The following is a 19,005-nucleotide window of genomic DNA, read 5'->3' on the forward strand; positions in this document are numbered from 1 at the left end:
TGGCCTGGAACTCCCATTCTAACTCTTAATGAAAACACAGAACCACAAGTCTGGAGCTTTACTAAGTTTTACAACTCAGGTCATGATCTTGATTCTGAAAACAAACGTGTTTAAAGTATTGCCGCTGTTGTGTATGATCTAAGTGCATTTTTTGCTCTTTGCTTATAGTTACATTACAAAATGATAAAGACTGATTCACCATGAGATATTTGCATGCTCAACACACTGGTATTTTTTCCAGAACAGTCTCTCTGTGGCTCTCTGCAGTGGCTCTCAATTGAAAGCAGTCATTTGCCACTATGATGTAGTACTCAAGAATTCCCACATACCAAGGACTTCTAATAACGTAGTATGGTAATTCGGTATGTAGGAGGATTTTTTTCTTTTAAATAGTAACTATGGAAGTCATAGCTGATAATGCCAAAGGGTAACCAAAATAAGACTCTGAAGATAGAGCGCCAGAATCTGAAAAAAGTCTAGCTGACAGTGAAGAGCCAAATTCTCCTATCAAATATATACCTACACAACTGTGGGAAAAATTTCACATAAAATTTTTTAGATCGTGTCAACGTCTTGAAATAATGAAAGTTTACCTAAGATGGAAGTTTTGAATGTTCACATTTCTGTAAGGAGCAGTTTTCCTTTGACACCACAGCAGCAGCCCTTCTTTAGCAGAGGTCTCTGTAAAAGACACAAGGGAGTAAAAAAGAGGAAAGATGTGAAAAGTGCCCAGATAATTAATTTCTAATGGTCAGCCACCATAAACTGGCATAAACCAACATTTAATCCTAAAAGATACTCATATAAATGGACAACTGGGGCTCCATTAGAACATGGAGTTCAGTTAAGACTAGAGTGAGCCTGCACAAAAGTTCCGGGATGTTAGAAATTTAAGGAATTATATTGGTTGGACAGCAGACTGTATATTTGGAGAAAAATACCCAATACAAATATGATACAACTAGACATAAAGGACTGTTGGTGCCTACATGAAATATGATTGTAGTTTCAGTTCAGGACTAAAAAAGTATGTTGGAAATTGGACCAAACACAAAGGATACAGCAATTAGTTTCAGGACACTGAAGCTCAGAAACATAGTCATGTTTCTGTCTCTTCAACTGAGAGACATGACCAGAACTTCTGCATTTAGAAAGCTGGCTCAAAGTCTCTGTCAGGATAAGGAGAGTAATTACTTTTTCCCTCCAGAAATTAATTTTGTCACCAGGTAGCAAACTTGCAGTATCATCATCTGTGAAAAAATTTACTTTTAAAACACTCTTCTGCCTTCTGCACAATTCATATAAAATTTGTTTTTAAACAAATTTCCTAATTATTTAACATAATTGCATTACTATTACCTTCCACTGAAATATCTTGAATAGCAAAGCGAAGGATGATAGTCCAGATCATACCCAGCGTCATTTTCACATTGCCATCCACAATTTCTAAGGTGAAAAAAAGATATTGTAGTAGTATTTAGAATGGTTTTTTTCCAATTTTATCTTATTTTAATCATAGATTTCTACAAGTTATACACTGCGTCTAATAAATTATTTATATTTCTACCATAATTTTTTATTCACATGGAGTTCACCTGGATTCATTTTTCAACAAACTACTGGTTGTGCTACTCTGAACTGAAGACTATTGAGGTTAAGACTACTTCACCCCTTCCATGCTAAAAGCCTTCTCCCCAGGTAGTTGTAACTGTTTCAAATCTTTACCTTTTAGGGTGACTTTTTAGAGAGAGCATGAGGGGAAATACTGAAAGTTCGAACAAGATCAGCCTTACTGTTTTCAAATACAAAGGAACTGAAAAAATATGATCTTACCCCAAATTTTAAGAAACTACAGGACACTAACAGTACTCAGAAATTCCCCTATACTATTTAGATATGTGTAAGAATTTACCTATAGTGCCAGCACAGACTAGATATGAAGAACAGCTCTTGAGACACAACACCTCCTGAGACAAAGCTACACAGCTTCCTGCCGAGCCATTCATTAACATGGCCATGAGGTTGTAATGTCTTACAGCTCTAATGCGTATACACATTTACATGTCTTTAATATAAATGAGGGTTTTTTTACCTCTGCGGTTTCAATTTGTTTCAAGACTGCTTGAGATTACCTGTAAAGCCAGGTCAGAATCCAGTGCTCCTACATTGTAATTAAGTGATACCACTTAAATTTCTCAGCACCAAAAAATGTACTGCCAGACCACTTAAATGTGTTGGTAATGTTAAATCAATTTGAAAAGCAAGTCAGGAGACTCAGAAAAACATAGTGAGACTATAATGAAGGTCCACCACTGGAAAGGGAGGAGGTGGGACAGTGAGAGATGGGAACTACAGACTAGCTTTCTAGTCACCTCATACCAAAGGAGCAGTGGAGCGGGGAAGGCACCAGCTGCTCCCCTACTTGAAAGTCACCTCCAGCCTTTCCCAAAAAGTGGAGCAGCTGTGGCTGCCTGGGGGCCCACTGGTGTTCTGGGGGAGGAGCAGGAGGAGCTTGCATCAGGAGGAATTTCCTCAATTTAACATCAAATGCCAATAGAGGTGCCAGCAGAAAATGCAGTCACTCTGCTACTTAAAAGTTGCCTGAATCCAGGGGCAACTTTTACAGAACAAAGCAGCTGCTGTCTCCGAGACTTGAGATATATGTTGAATTGCAGTAGGACGTGGCACAAGCTGTCATTTGAACCTATGGAATTAACAAATGTGATAGGAAATATGTCACCCATCACTAGTCTATACTTAGTAAGTGTGATAATTCAAGTTTATATATGAATGGCTATTTTTCTGCTTTCCCTTTTGGATCGTGCACTAATTTTCCAGAATTCTCACCTCATTCTGCCTGCCTTCCATGTATCCTACCTTATTGGCCCTAAAAGACCTCAAGTCATTTCACATCTCAAAACTAAACCCTTTCAGACAAAAAAGACCAAATGGCCATTAGAGCATGTAGCTCTTTCTTCCCTCCTCCTTGGTCAAGTACTTCATTGTATTTTAATGTCTGATAAGTATTTACAGAAAAGACAAATTTCTTCAAATTTAAAATAAATTAATTTAAATACTCAGGAGGCATTGATGATTGTCAGGCAATCAACTCATGGATTTACATAATCACTACATCTTTTTTTGATTTACATATCCATATTTACACACAGACTGAATGAAAGAGCAAGAGAGGGAATTTTCTATGTTGTGCCTCGGGAGAATTTTCAAGTGATTTGTCAGCTTTGGCTTCTCATTATCTGCTGCAGGCATAGAATAACAAAAAAGACTCATATAAAAGACAATGAAGAAAAACAAAATGGCTAAAATGTTGAAAAGTATCAATGACAAAAAAAATACTGATTCATTCCTATCATTTTCCTCTACAGGTCAGTAGAAGACTTCATTAATTTCTTAATACTGCCTGTTTCCTCTGGGAGGAATATAGTTTCTACACCTCACATATGCAAAGCTACAGCTTTCTGGGTTTGAGGGCAGGAAAGGAGAGAAGGGAAAGTGAAGGGAAAACAATAAAAACTGTCTAGGGAAAAAGCTAGGCAAAACAGAGTGGTAAGTTCTCAAAGGTTTTAGTTCCATTTTTTTATTCTACTTTTTCTTTTGTTTTTTTTATTCCAACCTTCTTGCAGCAGATTCATTCAGTCTTTAACATTTTTCCTGCTCTCCAGAAAAACAAAGAGAAATGTTTCCAATTAATAGGATACAGATCTTTTGTGGTTCTCCATATTTACTTGATTTCTTTCAGGATGCGATCACCTTACAAATAGAGTTTCTGCACTTTTATTAAACCTTAAGGGAAAACTTCTAATTCCCAAACTGTGAATGGCTCATAAGGACTACTTTCCACAGTTTTCCTTTAGCTTCTTGACTCTCTAGTCATGACCAGTGGAGAGAAAGACCCATACACAAGACAAATCAGAGTAGCTAAATTTGGCTTCATCTCAGCGTCATAGTTAAAGGTGATCAGCTCTCTCCACTCCACATACAGCCCAAAAAAGTCAGGCTCAGAACAATAATGATGACTTTAAAGAATGTCCCTGGCCCCTTAAAAATACTAAATTGGTCTTTGTATTGATGTCGCACAGGAATCACAGTTTAATCATTGTTTTGAGGCCACATTTTAAATGCCAGTCGTTCCCGTTGGGCCTACAAGCTCCTCACCATTCAGCATATCAGATAACAGAAAATGATCCTTAGCAAATTTAGATACAAAACTTTTATGCTTTGGAAATTAAAAAGTATTCCAAGCATCCATGTAACTCAGAGAATGCCAAAACAGATCGGTGCAGGCCAGCCCACATGCCCTGTGCTCACACACAAGAGGCAGTGAGTTAAGTGGTTATGGCCTTTGATAAAAATACAATCTTAAGGACTCTGTGTTCTGCCTCCTTGCTGGCATTCGCTCCAACCTACTACAATGACAACCCAGTCAACAATGCTGAAAAATGCAACAAAAGAAAAAAAGGATGTGAAGTGTGTTTTAAAACCTGATCAGATTGCTGATCCAGTCTCCAGCAGAGCTACAGCAACAGTTGTCAGCCCAAGTGATAGGGTAGGGCTGTGAAGTGTGGGAGCAAGTATGCAGGACCAGGGAGCACAGGGACTCTTTAAACACATACTGGTGCCAGAGGTCCCACACTGTGAAACCATACCCAGTTAGACATGACACTGTATTGCTGCATCAGCACCACACTGTGCCTTAGATAACAAATTTAGTAGAGGGGATGTAGTAAACTTAACAGGACACTAAGTACGTCTGTGCCAGATCTGGCTTTGTATTCAGCCTCTTTAGAGTAGGAGTAGAAGGCACACGAATCTATCTGCTCCTGCCCACATGGATATAATCTAATGTGAGCATCAAGCCATACTTGACATAGTGTAATGTCTTACAATGACAGGTTCCCTTCTTCATCTAAGCTATGAAAGTAGCAGTGGATTTTTCTCCCGTGCTTCCATCCAAGAATTTAACTATTTTGATTTTTCTTAATGCTAGTGAATTAATTTTTGCATCTAATCCCTCCATTTTACAGATTGAGAATTCCAGAAACAGAGAATAAAACCTAAAAACATCACTGTAATCTCCTGGGTTACTAACTATAGCCTGATGTTACATGCAGGAATAAATACTGAGCGCATGGACGGTAACCTAGCAGCAACTGGCTGAAAAGCTGCAGAGGTTACTGCCCCTTCCACCTTTCCAAAGGGAATCATCACAGAACACCTAAATCACAGAGCATCTGAATGCATGCCAGTTGCTGCCAAGGAGAACAGCAGGGTTATTTTAAATGTTTTCAGTGTCTGATGTGAGCTATCCCAGATGCTGTGCCTTCAGGTGACATAGGAAGTGCTCAAGCGCTATTCCCTAACCTGAGCACCTTGAGCAGCAATGAGCACCTTGGGCAGCAATAAGCAGAGTAAAATAAGGGAGATGGGAGTGCAGAGGGCTGGACTGCTCCTTTCAGAAGCAGATATGAACTGATGTATCTTGGTTTAAATATTCCAGCCTTGTGCAAACTGTGATCAGAGAAAACGACCACTCTGTCCCACAAGATACTCCCTTTGCTACACTCTTTGTTTTTGGTCAGGAAGCCTCAGAGCCCCAAGCATGTGAAGACAGAAACTACTGTTCATTTGCTCCATGCTCTGTAGTCTCAGCATTTCTTCACCAGCTATCAAACAGGCTTCTGTATTCTTAATTTTCATTTCCACCCACAAATTGTCTCTTCAGTACCCTCTGCTGTCCGTTCAATGCCTTGTCACTCTCAGAAGAACCTTAACTGCAGAGGTTTAAGGTAGCAGCATATTTTTCCATCCCACTTTAATTGAACAAAGGGCCCACGTGCCCCTGACTGCCGGTATAACTGATGGAGGGAGCCAGGCTCCTCTGAAATGCAGTAGAGCTCTTCTGAGATCTGAAGTGCCTTTGGGAATTGCCCATTTCTCCCCACTGGTGACATATTCCCCAAAAAAGGTCTCTGTTATGTGCCTATAGATAGATGGCATGGATGTGGACTCAGATGGCCCACCCAGTTCAGTCTCAAATAAATAAAGAGTGAGTTCAAACAAACACTTTGTCCAGAAAATCCAATTCTTGAGATTTTGAGTTCTAGATCTAGAAAGCGAACACATTCGGTGAACAATACTCATGGAATGAAGTGGGCTAGGTCAAACCCCTGTGGAATCAATAAACGCTCACATATCTCTCCATTACTTCTACAGATGCCCTTATCCCACATAATGAATCTCCTGATCCAGACACAATTAAAATAAGCTCCCTGAGATCAAGGCTTGGAATCCCATATAAGTATATATATATATATATATATAAGCCTGGAGGAATCAGGAAACAGGAAGAAGAGGCTCATAAATCAATGTAAAAAGGCCTAACAATGTGAATAGAATATAGGACCGCTTCTCATCATCATACTGAGGTTAGAGCCAAAAGTTTGCTTGAAGGACATATTAGAGTCTGGAAAAGAAAAGGCACCGAAAGCACATCACTGAGGCTACGGAATCAAAAATAGTTGGATATCATGCTAGCTACGTCATTGTTTGTATGGTAATGGCTATGCAAAGCATTATGCAAATATCTTCATGGAGCAACTAGTTCTAGACAGATCTTTGTCCTTTTTAAACAATTAATTGAATCTTCTAGGGAAGCATAGGTTCACTGGCAGTGATAGCCTGCCTTCTTTAGCTCAGTTTACATCTATCTGCATCTAGCTACCAACCACATGTCTGTATTTAGCTGCAACAGAACAATAAAAAAGTAATTACTTTAGTAAATAGCATCCCACTCCACTTTCTTCATAAGTTCAGTCTCTCCCTAGATACCATAGTTTCTTTCGATCACTCCCTTAACCCTGTATTTGAATTTTAGAAACACAGTTGCAGTCAGTCTCATAAAAAAATGGGAGTAGGTCCCAGCCACTTGGTAGTGATGTCACCCTCTGTCTTGTCTTAATAATATCTCCTTACGATAAAAGAGATCCTGTATTGGACAAAGTACACCCTAAAATCCAACCTGGTTTCTAAAGGAGTTCCTTATTTTCAATAACGTAGGAAAAACAATGTTCTGAAATAAAAAAATCGTTATCTCAATACCTACTCAAACACAGACAATTCAACTTAATCTTGGAGATAAAGTAATCTTAGGGCTCATTTGTGCCCCTATCCCTCTCCAGGTGTCCACAATTTCCACGTCTTGTCCTTCCACATTTATAGGTCAGCAATCAGTATTGAGCGATTTTTGAGTCACCCATATGTAGAAAACAGTCCATATAGTGTGGCCAAGGGTCTCATCAGACTTTGCCATGGGAATGCCCAGGACCTAAGTAAAGTGCACTGTCAAGCTCTATCACATACCTTCTGCACCAATTGACACAAGTTTCACTCCTTTGCTGGCAATATAATCCAGAGCTTTGTTGACATTAGCAATTTTATGGAAGCGCATCTTCCCTCTGTCTGGTTTCGGTAGTCTTTCCCCTGCAGAAGAACAAATTTAATGTGTTTATTGTTACATACACCTCGCTACAGACACACAAGTGATTAGAAATCAAGAGTGGATGTGGCCTGAACACTGCCTAAATTTAGCAGTAATTTTAACAGGTATTTTTCTGAAAGAATGCCAAAGGGGTTTGAACAAAACCCTGAAGAGAAAATTCAAATGTTGAAGCATCTCACTTAGATCTTTCTGATATAGCAGTAAAACCAGAGTAAAATTTTTGTTTGCCCTAAATATCTGGAAGATATATGCATGCTTCCCGCTACTCAACATACGGCTCATTGCTACTGTCTGTTAGAGTAGCTGAATATTGAGAAGGCAGGATGTTCTCCGAGCTCATCATTCGTACCTGCCCAGCTGCAAAGAGAGGCTGGATTCTATCCAGCACATCAGCTGTAGCATCCTTCCACATCTGACCAAAAACAAAGGCTGTTAACAACTTCATCCAGCACAGCAGAGCAGCTCATTTCAGAGCATTGGCTGATGTGTTTGAACAAACTTTTCTTTTCAAATGATCCCAAAGCAGAATAATTTCTAAAAAGATCAATGATCCTTCGAAGATCTTCTTTCACCACTGAAATTTCCAGCAAAAACGTAAACTGTATTTTCCATAAAGATGTGTTAAAAATCTTTTTACCCCTTTTCACCTTTATTGTCTGTCTGTAACTTGAGCTATTCCCTTCCCATTCAAGGGCATTCTGAGTGCACCTTGGGGACTACCCCTCTGAATAACACATAACAAAGGTGACATAGTGAGTTTACATCAGTTAATCAAAAGAAATTCTTGGATATTCCACTCTTTTGAAAAATGAGACGTTTTACTTATGACTAAATATTGATCTAGTTTTGCTTTAGATATTCACTTTTGAAAGCATTGGTCCATCCAATGAAGTCATTAAAAGAAAAGCAAAACTTTTATAATAAAAGCAGAATAAAATGAATTTGTAACCTAAGTGTAACGGCTTTTTAATTGTTAGGGGCTAAGGAAAGGTCGTCATTGTTTTTGGTTTGTCCAACAACGTCAATGATACCTTGATACACAAGCACCAAACAGAACATTTTGGAGACAAGGAGAAAGCAGAGCTTTTTTTTCCTCCCTTTTGCTTTATAGTGTGTTTCATCTCTCACTTTTCAGTTTACTTTGTGTTTACTGTTTTATATTGTTAAGAATTTTTGTTCTTTTAAAAGTATTTCAGTTAGTGTGCTGTAAATACACAGAAAACTTTATTTTAGCTAACCTGAGATAACTTCCAAGAGAAGCATCAGTTTGAGGCCATTCCTGAAGTCCTCTTCAATGTTCTCAATCTGTGTGCCTGCTTTTCTGAGATGGGAATTGCACCAGGCTGTAAATGTCTGTAACAGTAATTAAAAAAATAGTAATTAAAAAAAATACTAATCAACACGGCATTTTCCAAAACAACTGCTAAGCCATCTGAGTAAACTCTGAATCTGAGATTTGGATGTCCACCTCCCATTCACTCTATACATGTTGACAAGTTCAAAATTCTTATCCCAGATGTTGATGAAGATGCAAAGGATTTCTTGAATAGGAGCAATTTTGTGCTAGGTTCTGCTTGTCAGTGCATCTCCTGACAAAAGATCTACACATAAAGACAAAATTTGCACACAAATGCAGATACTTAGGTTTGCAGGGGAAAAATGATCACAAAAGCAACCATGAGCATTTTTCTCCATTCCATGGAGAATAACTAAGTCTGCTTTTAGTTGCAGAGATGAAAAGCAGAACTAATTTCATTGATCTGTAGAGGTCATATACACGTTACTTTTTGTATGAATGAAATCAAAACACAGGCTACTATGAAATTTTTAGTTAAAATTAGTCTGTTTTTAAATATCCATTGCTCCTCTCAGCCTTCTGACAAATTCTCTTTGCTTTTCAGTGTTTGTTAAGATATATAAAGCAAGTTTGTATTTACTAGGTGTTTTACCTGAGTATTTAGGTATATAACAAGACCACATATTTTAGCAAATTAGACTTCAGCTACTTGAAATTGTCAGATATTTGGAATTCCTCTTCTTTTGCTATTTCAAATTGTCACAGTTTTAAAAATATTTAATTCAAATAGTTTAAAACAATAAAATATATTTCAATTGTCAATATGAAATTCCCTTTGGCATTCTTTATTCTTATGGAGTTTTTTAGGCTATTTAACTTGTGATCTCTCAGAAACAGAATAAGGAAGGACAGTAGATGAAGACAAAAATTTTCCCTGGAACTGAATTTTGTAAATTCTAGACATACCTTAAGAAGACATGGACTGAATTTTCCCAAATGTTTTTTTCTTAAAAATGCAACCTTTTGTTAAAGAATAACATTTTTACTATTTTTGGGTTTGACCCAATTTATGTGAACAATTGATCTGCAGCTTGCTGGGCTCTTTTCTCAATGCTTGTACAGTGACAAGGAACAGCTTGCTAAACTTTAGTTTTATCAAATTCTCCTACTGAATTGAAAGCAAGTAAGAAGTGCTATGGATATGGCAAAGCTGTGGAGTGAAATCCTTAATACTAGGCACCAGGAAAAGGAGGAGAGAGAAGAAAGTATTGGAAGTGGTTCTGGGCAGGGATCCTGTTGACCTGCAGAGGATGGATTGCAGGTAAAGGCATAAGTTGTTCTGTGTGCAGATGGGGATAAGTATGGGTACAGCTGAAGCATCTCTGCAAATTCATCTATTTTAATAAAGGGATGTTAGCTTGAAAAGCAGTCATTCAGGAAGGTAAAACGCTCCTCATGTTAAGGTAACTAGCTTTACTGAGTTCAGGAGAGACCTGAAACCAGAGTGTACCAATCATCACAACAGAGATACTAGGCACCCCTACCCTCAGGGCATGACATGATGGCATGTTAGGATGGCATTTGGTTTGGATCATTATAGGGTTAGGATCTAGTTTATAAGACTAATTTGTCTGCCTCAAGCAGTATCTTACTCTAGTGATATGTATCTGAAAAGGCTTAGCACCACATTAAGTCATTTGCAAACACTAAAAATTATTACAAGAATCTTGGAAGCAATAATATTATGGTAATACATTAAAAACAGCTGAAAGCACTAAAGGGTAAATGCACATGAACCTTGCATGGCAATTTGGCAATAAATATTAGAAAGCTGAACCAGTAAATAAATGAGCCTTTCATGAATTAAGTGATGGACATGTGCTTATCTGCAGATGCTATTGCAGTTTGTAGAACTGTTCCAAGCACACCATACTAAACTCAAAGAGGAACTCAGAGAATAACTTCAGCCAATTCCATCTCTTCTTTTAGACATTTATTGTAAGTGTTCTGACCTTGTACCACTCAAGTAAATGAGTTTTCCTCGTTTTTCATTTAATTAAGGGTTTAATGGCAACAACCCCACCAGTTGAGCAGCCTTAAAATACAAATCTGATTCCTACTGTGAAAAAAGCTACTTCTCAGTTTGTTAAGAAGAAATGGAACCTGGTACTTCTCAGTACTCGTGTGTGTATATATATATATATATATATATATATATATATATATATATAGGGGTACATTGGGAAACAGCCCTTGAAAGCAAAGGGGTCCAGGAGGGATGTATATGCTTCAAGAAGGAAGTCTTGAACACACAGGAGCAGGCTGTCCCAGTGTGCTAAAAGGTGAGCCGGTGGGGAAGATGACCGGTCTGGCTCAACAGGGAGATTTTGAAGGAAATTAGGGGAAAAAAGAGAGCTTACCAACTATGGAAAAAAGGGCTGGCTCATGAAGAGTTTAGGAATATAGTTAAGTCATGCAGAAAGAAAATTAGAGAGACAAAGACACAATTTGAACTCAGTCTTGTCACTTCTGTTAGGGAGAACAAGAAGTGCTTCTACGAATACATCAATAGCAAAAGGAGGGGCAAGGAAAACCTCCATTCTTTGTTGGACATGGGAGGGAAGATAGTCACCAAAGATGAGAAAAAAGCTGAGGTACTTAACACTTTCTTTGCCTCAGTTTTCAACAGTAAGACAGGCTGTCCTCAGGACAACTGGCCTCTGGAGCTGGTAGACAGAGACAGGAAGCCGAATAACCCCCCTGTATAGAGGAGGAAACAGTTAGCAACCTGCTGAGCCACTTGGATCCTCACAAGTCAATGGGATCAGATGGGATACACCCAAGGGTGATGAGGGAGCTGGCAGAAGAGCTCGCCAAGCTGCTCTCCATCATTTACCAACAGTCCTCACTCACTGGGGAGGTCTCAGATGACTGGAAGTTGGCGAATGTCACTCTTATCCACGAAAAGGGCTGCAAGGAGGACCCAGGAAACTACAGGCCTGTCAGCCTGACCTCGGTGCCTGGCAAGGCTATGGAGCAAATCATCCTAAGTGCAATCACACAGCACCTACAGGTGCTGGGACAAGGGATCAGACCCAGCCAGCACGGGTTTAGGAGGGGCAGGTCCTGTCTGACCAACCTGATCTCCTTTTATGATCAGGTGACCTGCCTAGTGGATGAGATGAAGGCTGTGGATGTGGTCTATCTGGGCTTCAGCAGAGTGGCTGGAGAGTAGACAGGCAGAAAGGGACCTGGGAGTTTGGATTGACAGGAAGCTGAACATGAGCCAGCAGTGTGCCCAGGTAGCCAAGAAGGCCAATGGCATCCTGGTCTGTATCAATAACAGTGTGGCCAGCAGGTCTAGGGAAGTGATTCTTCCCCTGTACTCAGTGCTGGTGAGGCCACACCTGGAGTACTGTGTCCAGTTCTGGGCCCCTCAGTTCAGGAAGGATATTGAGGTCCTGGAGCAGGTCCAGAGAAGAGCAACAAGGCTGGTGAAGGGACTTGAGCACAAGTCCTATGAGGAGAGGCTGAGGGAACTGGGGTTCTTCAGCCTGGAGAAGAGGCTCAGGGGAGACCTCATCACTCTCTACAACTCCCTGAAAGGAGGTTGTAGCCAGGTGGGAGTCGGTCTCTTCTCCCAGGCAACCAGCAGTAGGACAAGAGGGCACGGTCTTAAGCTCTGCCAGGGGAGATTTAGGTTGGATATTAGGAAGGAATTTTTTACAGAGAGAGTAATCAGACACTGGAATGGGCTGCCCAGGGAAGTAGTGGATTCACTGTCCCTGGAGGTTTTTAAGATGAGACTGGATGTGGCACTTAGTGCCATGGTCTAGTAACCATGTTGGATCAAGGGTTGGACTTGATGATCTCAGAGGTTGGACTTGATGATCTCAGAGGTCTTTTCCAACCCGGTTGATTCTATGATTCCATGATTCTATATATATAAAGCAAATTAGAATTTTATCCACCTCTAATCTCACTGTGGTCATCTACTTTGCCTCTACAACAGCTGATTCAACTTACTGAATGCTGCAATGATAGACACAAAACATAAGTTTTATACAAAGATCATGAAGTTTTCAAGTATTTTAAATAGTTTCTCTTGAAAATGGACATTTTTATGGCGCTGAATTTACTGAGATACAAATAGTTTTCTCAATATTGTTCATTTTATGGAAACACTAAGCAGCCAATGTCACTATGATATAAACAAGGAAAAGGTGCTGCTACTGCTGAGTCAAGCTGTTTTCAATAAACAGTTTGATGACAGACACTGGTTTTATGATCTGCTTTTTTATATCTGCAGGTTGTTTAAGATTCTTTCCAGCAGTAAGGGCATTTGTAGCATTCTGAAGGATAAACTTGGAATTACCTACAAGGCCTCCATTCATGGGATAATAAGTTCTACTGAAGCACTCTACTGTGCATGGATTCTTTATTTAGACTATCTGTATATACACAGTTTAGATTATCTCCTATATCTAGAATAAGAGAGTTAGATCTTTTATTTAAACTACAGTTTCTCAGAGCTTTCTGTTTTATAAGTGCACCAGCTCATGGAATGGTACCATCTATCCCCTTATGAGAATTGTCCTGTGCCTCATCGAAGTGCCGCAGCAGTACATTACAGCAGACTCTCAGTGTGTGGCTTCATCGTGTGGTGCCTTCCAAACTAGCTTATTTTTCCTAGGACTAAACATGATTATAGGAATGATATTTAGGGAAGCGTTTACTGTGTTTCAGTGATGGAATCCATTAGTGACTGCATCAAGGCTACTGCAAAACTTAACTTGCAAATTTTAAGAGTTTCCACAATCCACATTTTATTTAATGCTCATCCCTCTATTCTTACTGCAATACCACTTGTTCATATGGCTTTGGCTTTAACTAACAATTCTATTCATAGTTATTGAGGAACAATTCAAAGCATGTTTAAGTCCTGGAGATCAAGATACAGCCAGCATATAGTACGCTGCAAATTTGTAATCCATTGGGATTTAAAAGCTATTAAATGACTTAGACAAAGCAAATTCCTTTTCCTACTGAGCTGTACAGTTTCAGAACATTTCAGAGTATCAGACTGCCCAGAGAAAGAGGGCAGGACTGAAGGCACTGAGCTGAATACCAGGAAGGATACAAATAAGAGTCTAAAAAGCTAGATATTTCTTTCAGAATTTATTTACCATACATGGCTCTACAAAGTTAAAATATAAATAAATAAAAATTCCTCCTTTTCAAAGTTACTACAAAAGAAATTTTGCTGACATTCTTAGATGAGAGACCCCAGAAGAGGGGATAACAGGGCAGGAAGCCAAACAATTGGCAGTCCTACAGGTAAATGTTCTCTTGTTCTCTTAATGCTCTATTAATTGTCTACTTCTGTCACAGGTCTATTCTGGAAACACTACATCCAGAAAAGGGAATGTGGTTTATGTTCTATGCCCACTTAGCCTTCTTGTGAAGACTGCCAATAGCATATTCTCCATAATTCAGATTCATAATCTGTGATGGCAAAGTGTACGCCTAAGGAAAAAAAACCCTTACCTGGTAATTTAGTCGGGACACTTAATTTTACAAGCCCCTGACAAGTAGAATTGCAATCAAGCAACAGAAAGGGGAAATATCCCTAATTAATTATCAGTCAACTGCAGCTAATGTCAAAAAGGAATAGGGTATGCCCACGTCATGCAAATATTTTTACACATGCACACTGAAGGACATGCTTTGCTAGAAAAAGTGGTACCTCTGAGGTCTGAATTGTCCTACACTTCTGGGAAAGCCCACATGTCCTTTTTATGTGAGTTTAATGATAACTTACTTTCAATAGTGGTCCAAGGCCAGAAAACAAGATGCTTTAATAAAAAGCTTCACATGTGCATGTGATAATATTAATAAAGAGAAACGAGAAAGTACCAGCTACCACACTCTCCAATATTGTTACCCACTGTGAGTCACAAGACAACTTGTTCCACCTCCTGAAGATGCAGAGTAAATTTCTAGTTTGGCACTGACAGTAAGTCCATAACAAACATCACTAAAACAGCAGCATAACTTGGATGCAGAGGGGATACACTCCACAAGTTCAGAAAGATTTATTTGCTTGCACTCAGAATTGAAATTTAGAAGTGGATCCAGCCTAATGATGGACTGGTGACTCGTATGCTATTAGTGCATATATTTCTTATCAAGAGTTAACTCTACCTTCACTCTCTCCATCTCAAATCAATTTCTGTCTGATATAGTTTTTATAAGTGTTCAAAACTAATATTTATTTTTAAAAGCATGTGTCTGCTTCAGCGTACCCCTACCAGTAGCCCAAGAAAGGCTACTTGCTCACAGGAGTAGTTTGGTTTTTGAGTTTCTAGCCTTTCTATAACATTTAGAAATTAAAATATAGACAAAATCCAATTTTAACCTATGTGTTATGAAAAATGCACCTGTTAAGCAAAACAGAAGCACAACAGATTTTAAATGGACCTTAAATTCTAATAACCAGAGCAGAAGAACACACCTGACTAAAATTAACTTCAAATACAAACATTCAAAAAACCATATTTGTTTATATACATATGTATTATCCTGAATTATCTCAGTCTGATAAAGTTGTTTCTTAAAACTGCTTTACAGCCCTTTTTCTAAGGAGTTTTCCCCCTCTCTTTATGTTAGCTGAGGGTCTTCATTACCTCTAAGCTAAATGGGATGCAGTGATTCACTCTGTAGTTATACAGAACATTACTGGGCTCTGAGTGCACGGCAAGGGTATTACAGAAGGAGCTCTGCCAGAACATTCCCACTAGGCCAGACTGAGGTTTCCCCTTGAAGAATTTCCCATCTGTCTGTTATCCATGTTTCAAAATATAAGTTGTGAACCTGCAACATGATCTCCTAGCTCCTGTGTCCACACAGTGTTCTGATGACTGCAGAATCAGGGGTTTTCTCTGGGATTAGGATACAGTCCGTGTTGGCCCTCATTCTCTTAACTGTTTAATTCTGTTCCCAAAACAAGAGGCATGAAGGTGAAACACAGCAGAAAATTGCATGGCCTTTATAAGCTAGCTTGATGTGAACCAATGACTACACATGGCACCTTTCAGCTGTTCCTAGAATATCTAGATAAGCTATACTTGCAGTATAATTAGGTGCATGAGGGTATTTTTATGAATTGAAAATAAATAACATCTTACATCTTAGTTGTCGGTTTGAATTATTATTACCTGTCCCCTTGCTCTTCTTTCCCTTTGCAGTGGAAGCCTAAATGCATTGGCACATACTACTAAAATAACTAGAATAACTCTAACAGGGGAGCTGGTTCACCAGTACAACTCAATCACGTCAAAACACCAGTGGCCAAAGCGGGATTTTAACATGAAACACACCTGAGCGCAGCAACAATGCAAGTGAAGCTGAGTGAAAGCACAGTGAGGGATGCCATGAAGGCTAAGGGAGGGAAAATGTTTAGTATGTTGCAAAAGGTCACCAAACTGAAACCCTCAAATCACAGGCACTATGTAAAAATCAAATTCCTGGGAACAACAGAAATGATAAGCATAGAACCATCTCACAATGGAAGTTAGCAGAAGCACCATCACAAGGGCCCCAAATCCAATGTTGGGGAAAGCCCTTCCTGCTCCAGCACATCTATCCATATAGCTGAACAGATGGTGTCAGATGATATGCCAGCATACTCGGCACTGTCAGCAGATCTGCTCTACTAACTAAGGGAACTTCCCCTCTGTCCCTTAGTTTTATCATTCATAGGAGAAGTCACCAAAGGGATGCATTCATCACACAGGACATTGCACATGTCTTACTGGCACTCTGCATTTTGCTTGCATGGAAGAGCCTGGGGAAACCTCAGTCCTTGCAAAGCAGGTGGCCTAATCCTGTGTGAGTCTAGGGTTTCTTGTAAAACATGCAACTCTGTCCAGTACTGAATGACTGAACATCTGTTTTACAGCGCTCACTATTACCAAAAAAAACAGATCATGTAAATATCTCTTCAAGAATTATTTGGCAAAAATGAAACCCAAGAAATGTCAAGAAGATTATTGACCTTTTGTTACAAAGTGTGTGACATTAGCTCTTTCTTTCAGAGGAGATCAATGTTGTTCCATTGATCTAAACTGGAAGAAAACTCAGGAGGTAGCAAGATGCATGGGAAATTCAGTATGGGTCACTGCCTGCACTATCCTTACTTTTTTTCTTAAGAAAAGAATAGGAAGGAAAGAAAGGAAGCTAAGAGGCTTTACAAGGTCTTTGAAGGGACTAAACCAGTTCAAATATTGCTAGGTTGATTAGGACCAGGTGGATATCTTTATTGGATCACCTGAGATAGCTGGAAAAGAGAGAGAAGTTTTCAGGCACATAAGCCCATCCTCACAAGAGAGAGAGAAGCATCAGTCTTAAGCAGGAAAATTTAGGTAAGACTTCAGGTAATGCAGGGTTCTGATGAATCATCAATATAATGCTCCAACAGCTCTATTTCCTGTCGGAAGCTCCTTCCTTTTTCAGTACTATTGATGACACCCATTTATGAAAGCTTTACAGCTGCAAGCATCTGTAAGATCCAAATAAGTGACTTCTCAGAATACATGCAGTACCATAGGGTAGTCTGCTTGAGTATTTTCTTAGTTTAAAATAATTCTGCCTACTTAAATGTATTTTTGAACAAAAATATTGATATTTTAGAAGTAGGAGAACATGCAGTGTTTAAAACCCCATTTGAAACTAAAAGGTATTCAGGATCTGTAGGACAGTTCTGGTCTAGATCTACTTTTCATTTTTGGAATTTCAGGAATCATGCAAATAAGAGAACCTTGCTTGGAAAAATAACAGAAATAAAAGAGGGAGGGGTCCAACGAAAATCTTCAGCAAAAGCATGGGCGTGGTTTTATCTTGCATTATAAAAACTGTAGGATACCTTTACCCATTTATCTTTACAACATAACTGCAATGTACCAAATTTGTAGGCAGGAATTAGAAAGACAAAGGAGCTGTCAGGAAAAAAAAAAGACTGCTGTCTACTTCTGATGTGTTCTCTGAATTCTGAGTATTCTGAGTATTTTTTTACAGATTCTTATCACTAAGCAGACCAGAGTGGTCCATGGCAAATTCGCACGTGTCAATTTTAATAAAAAACAGAGAAACAGAGTCTTGTAGGTGACAAAAGGTCTGGCATACTTTGTTTACACAGAAGTGGGAAACTTTGCTAGGCAAGTGAGCATCAATTTTTGCTAAATCCCATCTTATATTTCAAAATTAAACTTCCAAGGACAAGCAAGCAAAAACTTACATTGTACTACATTTCTAAGCCTGCAGTTAGGTACATGCATGTCCTTTGATCATGATTTTGTCTACCTAAACTCTAGCCATTTGTCCTAGTTCCACTGGTTAAGGTAGAGTATTTTAAAGGTCCCCACACCGGGACTCTACAGAAGCAGATTTCTTATGTTATCTACCTATTGCAACCATCTCTTTATCAAAGAGGAAAATTAAACACAAAAATAAATGAGAAGTTTGAAAAGAGAGCAATCTCAAACATTAAAGAAGTCAGAAGAGAGAAGATAATAAATCAGATCTCTGTATTCACTGAAGACAGAATTTTAGACAGACAGTCATGAGGAAGCTTTAAATGAATCTTTAATTCTAGAAGCAGTGAAGCACTGGAAGAGACTGGCTGGGTAAATGTGGAACCCCTCTTCTTGGACATGATTAAGAACAAGTTGGATAAATAATGTCAAAAAGAGCATGAGCATACTTGTTTCTGCCTAAAAGTATGGAAATGAACTAAATGCTTTCCTTAATTCTCCCAGTAATACTTTCCATGATGTTCATGGAAGATTCTCACCCTAACTGACATCTACACCGCAGCCTTGAAAAGGGAGAATAGCAAGAAGACTGTTTTTCCTTCCAGATTCTGTGTCTGAGAAGCCTTAAAACTTAGGTACATAAGTTATCCAAAGACTACAAAATAAGAAGTCACTCAGCAGAAAACAACCCCCTTATAGGAATCCAAATGCTTGGCATGCAACAGATAGCTGTAAATTTTGTTTCTGTCAGGGTGTTCTTTCTGTGGTGATCCCCATTTCCCTCTTCTACTTTCATATGACCCTTTAATTTCCCTTAGCAAAAAGAAATCTAATACTGGAGATTTGTCAGGGATATTGGAGAAAAAGAAAGTAGAAGG

At 39.0% G+C, this 19,005-nt stretch overlaps 1 protein-coding gene across 1 annotated transcript in view; it reads right to left on the reverse strand.

Annotated features, from left to right (window-relative positions):
* The window catches only part of ACTN2 (actinin alpha 2), a 69,074-nt gene that overhangs the window by 35,187 nt on the left and 14,882 nt on the right, over nt 1-19,005 (reverse strand). Inside the window, exons 2-5 of the mRNA XM_027684733.1 lie at nt 8,758-8,872; nt 7,381-7,500; nt 1,360-1,446; nt 594-681 (exon numbers count right to left, since the gene is read on the reverse strand). Of these exons, the coding sequence (XP_027540534.1) occupies nt 594-681; nt 1,360-1,446; nt 7,381-7,500; nt 8,758-8,872 (410 nt within the window). The remainder of the gene's footprint in view (nt 1-593; nt 682-1,359; nt 1,447-7,380; nt 7,501-8,757; nt 8,873-19,005) is intronic.

This window comes from Neopelma chrysocephalum, unplaced genomic scaffold, assembly GCF_003984885.1.
Source record: "Neopelma chrysocephalum unplaced genomic scaffold, ASM398488v2 Primary Assembly neopelma1_23, whole genome shotgun sequence".
In the NCBI taxonomy this organism is placed as follows: Eukaryota; Metazoa; Chordata; class Aves; order Passeriformes; family Pipridae; genus Neopelma; species Neopelma chrysocephalum.